General features: G+C 49.3%; 1 protein-coding gene across 1 annotated transcript in view; it reads right to left on the bottom strand.

The window, feature by feature from the left end:
* Hip1 (huntingtin interacting protein 1) overlaps positions 1 to 7,773 on the bottom strand; it is a 76,976-nt gene that overhangs the window by 44,090 nt on the left and 25,113 nt on the right. Inside the window, exons 2-5 of the mRNA XM_055606151.1 lie at positions 5,773 to 5,836; positions 3,713 to 3,855; positions 2,437 to 2,493; positions 98 to 178 (exon numbers count right to left, since the gene is read on the bottom strand). Of these exons, the coding sequence (XP_055462126.1) occupies positions 98 to 178; positions 2,437 to 2,493; positions 3,713 to 3,855; positions 5,773 to 5,836 (345 nt within the window). The remainder of the gene's footprint in view (positions 1 to 97; positions 179 to 2,436; positions 2,494 to 3,712; positions 3,856 to 5,772; positions 5,837 to 7,773) is intronic.

Genomic DNA, 7,773 nt, shown 5'->3' with positions numbered 1-7,773 from the left:
CCCACTCCCTGAAGTGATAATGAAGACCAAGGAGAGGCTGAAGGGAGGTGTGAGGGTAGGCTGGCGGAGGGGTGGAGTGAGATCGGCAGCTACGCACCTTGGTGTGGTACTCCATCCTTGTTCTCAGCAGTTTGAGGTAGACGCTGCACAGCTGTCCGTAGCCCTCGCTCAGGTGGCCCTTAGGGGAGAGGAGAGGATGAGGCATCAGTTTGGAGGCAGGCTTCTATTAAGTCTTTTACTTGGGCCTGCTGATTGCTGGGTGAGGAAGGAGGGCTCTTGCTGCCAGGCCTGACAACCGGAGTTTAATCCCTGGGACCACACAATGGAAGTGGAAGGGGAGGGCTGACTACCACAGACAAGGTGTTGTTTGACTTCAACATGGTGTCACTCATGCACCCCTACCCATCCCAACACACATAATAAATGCAATTTTAAAAGATGGGGCAGAAAAACAGCAGAGGGTAAAGCGGCTTGCCACCAAGCCTGACAACCTCAGGGTGCTACACGAGAGCAAAAACCCTGACTCCGGCAGCCATGTTTGAATGTCGCCATGTACCCCTCTCCTACACAGGAACACAAACGCACACAGGCATGCAACCTAAAGAATAAATAAAAATGTAAAGGGCGTCCATCCCTAGCCAGCACTCTAATACGGAGGAAAGCCTTGAACATCATCAGTTTCTATTTTCTCTCCCCACTCCTGTGATGAAAAAAAGTAAAATCCACTGTGGGGAAAGAGACCCAGTAGACAGTCCCCTGGGGGGTGCGCTTACATGAGAGGGATCTCGATGCAGGCAAGCACAGGTTCTCTCTGGAGGAACCTGTCTTTGTTCTGACTCCAAAGAATTACATTCCCAGGGTGGGGTGGGGTGGGGGTGGGAGGTGGGGAGTTAGCACAAAAGGAAAATGTGAAGAATAACTAAAATTCACCATAAATGCCAGATGGCCAAACAGAGCTCTAAGCACAGATGATGGGATGATAAAAAGCAATGTGTGCCATGCGTATCACTAATTCAGCTATAAACTATTTGCAAGGCATGAGATCTTGTAAAGGGGGTCTGGAGGGATGGCTCAGCAGTCAAGAGTGCATGCTACTCTTGCAAAGGCCCGAGTTCAGTTCCCAGCTCACAACTGCCTGTAACTCCAGCTCCAACGAATGTGACACCCTCTTCTGGCCTATGTCAATACCCCGCACACACAGAAAAATACAAATAAAATACATTTTAAAGAAAGATATTTTAAAAGAAGTCTCACGTGGGCCTGTACATCTGCAATCCAAGCACTGGGGAAGCTGAGGCAGGAGCACTGGGAATTGGAGGCCAGCTTGGGCTACGAAGGGAGACCCAATCACTCTGTAGGAAATCGAGGGCTGAGATTTTTTTGTGGGCTGCTCAGGTGTATGGTGCATGCTGAGGGCCGGAGCTGCATTCCTGGAGCCCATAGCGCATGTCTACAATCCCAGAGCTGGGCGGCAGCGGCGGGAGAGCTCAGTGGACAAGCGGCTTACACTGATCAGTGAGCCACAGGTCCGGGGAGGTTCTGCCTCAAGAAACAAGGTGGAGGGCTTGGTGTGGTGTGATGGCATATGCCTTTAATCCCAGCGCTCGGGAGGCAGAGACAGGCCAGCCTGGTTTACAGAGTGAGTTCCAAGACACCCAGGGCTACACAGAGAAACCCTGTCTCAAAAAACAAAACAAAGCAAAACAAAACAAAAACAAAAGTACAAGTTCTAGGCTGGTCTGGGCTATGTACGGAAACCTCAAACAAACAAATATTAAATCTTTTGTTTTTAACATTTTTATTATTAGGTGGAGAGCTGCTCTGTGTGCATATGGGTCTGTGTACTGCCTGTGTGTATGTCTGAGGAGGCCAGAGAGGCCACTGACTCCTGGAGTTCCAGGTGACAGTGAGCCACCAACTGCTGAGCCATCTCTCCAGCAATGTACTAAAACTGCAGTGTACTGTGACCAAAGGGCAAATTATAGTGTCAAGTCCCTGTGAGGGATTCTAACTCCACCATATGGAATTCTGTCGTCAGCACAGACTCTGGGGACCCAGGACTTTCCTGTAGCTTCCGGGGATGTGCTGGCATCTTCAGCTCAACCCCAAGACTCATAGAAGAAACTCAACAATCAAGAGAAGGGCTGGGGATGTGATTCGGTGGGCAGAGTGCCTGGTCCTCCCCTCCCCCCGTATAAACTGGACTTGGCCATGCACACCTGTGATTCCAGCACACAGGAAGAGGGGACAGGAAGATCATGAGTTCTAGGCCAACCTTGGCTATGTAGTGAGTTTGAGAATAGCCCATGTTCCATAAGACACTGCCTCAGCCAAACAAAACCAAGAGGCAGGAGACAACTTGTTACATGCCATAGTCTGTGTCTGGCTGTGTCTGGGAGTAAGGGGAGGGGGCCACAGGTACTTCTCTGTACTCACCCACATCCTGCTCATGTCGCTTAATTCATTTTTGTATCTCAGAGAGTCTTTTAGCACCTAGAAAAGAAGAGAGGAGCCATGAGAAGAGACAGAGGTGGCCAGAGAACAGTCTGCCTGGGCCGGGGGAGGTGAAGGGACGCATCAGAAGGGAGGCACCCACTACCTGTGTGCGTGTGTGTGTGTGAATGTGTACATGTGCGTGGATAAGTGCAGGTGCCTCGGAATACATGTGGAGATTAGTGAACAATCTTCAGATATCAGTTCTCCCTCTCCATCTTGGGTTCCAGGGACTATCATGCTGAGCTGACAGCTGCTTTCGACAGGGGACAGAGGGGATAAAAGTGTGTGGGGACACTTCTATAGTCTGTATTATAAAGACACCTGTACGCCATATTGTTAGAAGTAACCATACATAAACGACGTTACTGGCTTCACGCAGGCAGCTTGTTCTGAGTGACACTAACTTCAACAGTATTTCAACAAACATTTGAGCCCAGACATCCATCAATGAGAGAAGATGCATAAATATCGCAAGCGGAACTTCATGATCACAAATATGGCCGACCTCCTGACCAAAGGGGCAACGCTGAACCCTGAAATGACTGACAACCTTTGTCTCCAGCCCTTCTCCCTATATAACATGCTTGATTAAGATGAGCTAGAAGGGGCTAGAGAGGTGGTTAGGGGCACTGTCTGCTCTCCCAGAGGTCCTGAGTTCAGGTCCTAGCAACCACATGGTGGCTTACGGCCATCTACAATGGAATTTGATGCCCTCTGGCATGCAGGTATACATGCAAATAGCATACTCATACATAAAATAAATAAAATCTTCTAAAAAGTTTGAAAAAAAAAAAAAGGTGAACTAGAAGACATGATCTTCTCCAATTGCTGGTTTTCTGAATAAAATAGTTTTAAAGATTCAATTCCTAGGGCTGAAGAGATGGCTTGGCAATTGTGTTTCGAAGGTCCAGCAGAGAACCTGAGTTTCTTTCCCAGCCCCCAAAACTGGGTTGCTCACAACATCTTGGCAATTTCAGCTCCAGGGGATCTGATACCCTCTTTTGGCCTTGTCAGGCACCTGGACACACATGGATTGCACTCACAGAGACACACACACACACACACACACACACACACACACACACACAAATAAACACGTACGTTTAAAGCTTCAATTCGTCTGTTCACTGGCATCTGTAACGGGCAGCAGGGGTGGGAATCGGGTTCCACTATCCCCACATGTCCCACTGGTCCCCCCGAAGCCCCAGGGACTCACGTTTGGATGTCCGTCTCGGAGGAGTTTGTGGAATACGTGGCAGAACTTCCAGCAGAGCATGGCGTTGCTGGAGAGAGGCAGTCGGTTGACCACGGACCAAAAGGTCTGTGCCCCTTTCTCGTGGTGGGTGCCCAGGATGCACGGTGAGGGGAGTCAGGGAAAACAAGGGCTCGCTGGGTGGGGACAGCTATGGGCAGCAGGGCATTGCTCACTGCTAAGACCCCACATCCTACGAGGTTGCCTTGGCAGCTTGGAGGCTGAGGGTATAAAATACCTGGTCTTATTTTACATGTTGCCTCTAAAAATGAGCTGTCTTTCTTAAAATCACATTTTAACTTATTTATGTATTATTATATGTGTGCACTCGTATGCCAGGTACATGTGTGCAGGTCAGAGGACAACACTGGAGTAGTTCCGTGTGGGGTCTCGAGGTCATCAGGCTGGATGGCAAGCTCCTTTACCTCTGCTGAGCCATCTGACTGGTTCCCACCACCTGGAGTTTTGAGACAGGGTCAACATTTAAGGAGCCGAGGTTGGCCTGGAACTTAGCGTGTTAACTCTGCTCCTCCATCTCCACTTCCAGACTTCTGAGACTACCGGGAAGCAGGCCCACACCTCATTTCCGTGATGCTTGGGCCGGGACCGAAGGCTCTAAGCATGCTAAGCGAGCGCTCTGGTGTCTGAACCAAAAGAGGCCTCCAACTCACGGAAACCACCTCCCAGTGGCTGAGAGTACGGGCCTGTGCCACCACGGTCCCCAGAAGTGGAAGCATCTTGAGAGGGAAGCCCCTTTGTAATCTGCACGTGTGGTCCTGGACAGGGTTGGGCTTGGCTCATCATCTCTGGATCAGCCAGGTGAAGGGTGGGACTGAGCACTGACAACATTTTAATACCTATTTCCCCTTTTACTTTTTTTTCTTTTGAGGTGGAGTTTCTCGGCATAGCCCTGGCTGTCGTGAAACTTGCTCTGTAGACCAGGCTGGCCCCGAACACACAGAGATTACCTGCTTCTGCTTCCCAGGATGCTGGGATTAAAAGTGTGAGCTACCACTGCCCATCTCCTTTTACCATTGTTTTACTCATGATCACCATTCATGTGTGTGCTGTGGGGGAGTGTGCTTCGGCACTTGTGTGGGTCCCTAACGATGCTTCTCACGATGTGGGTTCAGGCATGACTAGCAAGGCACATGCCTTTGCACGCTGAGCCTGCTCAGAAGGCTTTTTTATGATTGAAGTGAGGGTACAAGCTGGGCATGGTGATACATACCTATAATCCCAGTGGGATCCTGAGGCAGGAGAATCCCAATTTTAAGGCCAACCTGGAGGACACAATGAGGCCCTGTCTCAAAACCCCCACCATTGAAACCCATCAATAAACAAGTGTGGGCTGGAGAGGTGGCTCAGCGGTTAAGAACGCTGGCTGCCCTTCTAGGACTCAGGTTTGATTCCCAGCACCCACACAACAGCTCACAACTGTCTGTAACTCCAGTTCCAGAAGATCCACACCCTCTTCTGGCCTCCATGCGCACTGCAGGCATGTGGCGCTTAACCATATATGCAGGTAAACACACATACACATAATAAAATAAGCAAATAAAAAAAAATAAATGTAGCTCAGTTGATGAAGAACTTGCCTAGTATGCATGAAGCCCCAGATTTCACCCCAGTACTGCATAAAAACTGAGTGTGGTGGTACTTGTCTACAATCCCAGCAGTCGGGAAGTCAGGAGTTCAAGGTTATCCTCAGCTACAGCTCAGTGAATCTGAGGCCAGCCTGGGCTACATGAGACTCCATCTCAAAATAAATTTAACTAACTAAATAAATAGAAAAGGCCTGGACTGGCTGGTGTCCTAGGACCCTTGGACATTGCCAGGCTGGGTTTTCTAGGACCAGCGCTCTCTGGTCTTCAACTATACCAGAAGTGGCTTCTATCCGCAGGCTCCAGTCCCTGGCAAGGGTTACTCTTGTTGCTGAGTAAGGAGCTTCCTCCTGACCTCAGTTCCCACCATCTGACCCCCCATCTGGTCGGCCTCCCAAGGATCCAGTCCAAAAAGGATATTCCTGGCATGTTTTTCCTTCACGGCCACTTCCTGCGTATTAATGGCCTTATTGACGCTGACAGTCTGCAAAACAGGAGGGGGAGGGGAAAGGGATGAAATAAATAAGCCTCTAAGAGTGACTGAGACCCTCCCAACTTCCCATCCGTTCCTTTTCCTCGCGACCCCCCTCCTCCAATGACCCTTGGTGCTGATGAGAGCCCTAGATGGTCTCAGGGCCCTGGATCTTAGGCTTAAATCCCGAGCTTGGGGGAGGGAGTGGGCGCAGAGGTGGGCAGCACTCCCAGACCAGCTGTCCCAGGCTGTCCCAAGGGAGCGGGCTCTGCTGCCTGGCAAAGCTGCTGCACCCGCCTGCTACCCACTGGCTTGGCACAACAGCATGGTAATTAAGGGGCCACACAAAGGAAGGCTTCTTCATCCCCAGGGAAACATTATTCCTCAGAGTACAAGAGGAAGAGCCGCTGATGTCAGGAAGCTGCTGCAGCCTGAGACTGGCCAGCCACCCCTGTGCCACTTCTAAACCTTCCCACTTGGGGCTGGCGAGATGGTTCAGCCAGGAAAGGTGCTGGCCCAGCAAGCTTGACAACTGGACCCCATGAAGATGGAATGGGAGAGCCCCATTCACAAAGGTGTCTCTGACCTTCACACAAGAGCTGTGGCAAGTACTTTCCCCCAAATAGTAAACACACCTTCCATGGGCCTTCCCTGACCCTCCATCCAATCCACTCCTGGCCATTTTCCAGCTTGAGGGCAGATCCCCTTTCCTTCCACAGTCACACAGAAAAAACATGAAATGATTCCTTTGCAGTTAATTTTAACCTTGACAGATGAATAATTTGGTATCATACCATCTAGGATATTTTATTGTTGTTGATGATTTTTTTTGAGCTTTATTACTTTTTAAAATTATGTGTGTGTGTGCACCGATGCACAGGCATGCAGGTGGTGGAAGAGGCTGGGATGTGGGAGCTGGACTCAGGCGCTGTACAAAAACAGTACCTGTTCTTCACTGCTGAGCCACCTGCCAAGCCTCTGTTGTTGGCTTTTTCTGAAAAAGGTTTTAATAATAATTTCATTTATTTATTCTGTGCATTGTGAGGTGGACTGTACTCCCTTTGTTTTATTTTCACACAATTCACCTGCCTGAGCCTCCTGAGTGCTGGGACTAAAGATGGGCACCACTACCAGCCAGCACACGGGGCATGCCCGGCGCTTACTTTTAGATTTTTGAGGCAAAGTCTCACTAGGTTGCTTATGCAGGCCTTGAACGAACTTCGTACCCCAGACAGCTACTGATACAAGACCCCTCCACCCACATCTCAGCCTCCTGTGGTAGAAGAGGTTGTAGGTATTGTACCACCAGATCCAGCTCCACATATTCATATTAACTGATGTTCTCATATCTAAGGGGTAAGTTTCCAGGAGCAAGAATATGTGCTCACAATGTTTTGTTTGGAGCTGGAGAAATGGCTCAGTGGTTAAGAGCACCAATGGTTCTTACAGTGAACCCAGGTTCCATTCCCAGCACCCACAAGGTGTCTTACAACCATCTGTAACTCTAGCTCCAAGGAATCTGATGGGCCTTTTTGTCTCTATGGTTACCAAGCACAGAGATACAGGCAAACAAAGCATCCATATACAAAAAAATCTTTTTTTTTTAATTTTGTTTTTCTAAATTATTTTTAAACCTTTCATTATGGAAGCACTCAAAAACATATATAAAAACATCCTCAACTGGACTGCTTCAAACTTTATGTATAGCCAGAAATGACCCTGAACTTCTGACCTTCTTGCCTCCCCGTCCTGAGTGTCTCCAGTACTGATTTATAATGGTGCTGGGACCCCAGACTTCATGAATACTAGGAAAATGACCTACTGACCGAGCACCCAGGCACCCTGCTGAAGTGGCACGTGCTGGCTTATCTGTAACCCTAAGGTTTTGGAGGAAGAAGCAAGAGGACCCCTTGATCTTCTTCAGAGCCAGCCTCAGCAATCTAGGGCAC

This window comes from Psammomys obesus, unplaced genomic scaffold, assembly GCF_907164565.1.
Source record: "Psammomys obesus unplaced genomic scaffold, mPsaObe1.curated_primary_1811, whole genome shotgun sequence".
Lineage (NCBI taxonomy): Eukaryota > Metazoa > Chordata > Mammalia > Rodentia > Muridae > Psammomys > Psammomys obesus.
The sequence above is the reverse complement of the archived record's forward strand: the minus strand, read 5'-3'. Positions and strand labels throughout refer to the sequence as shown.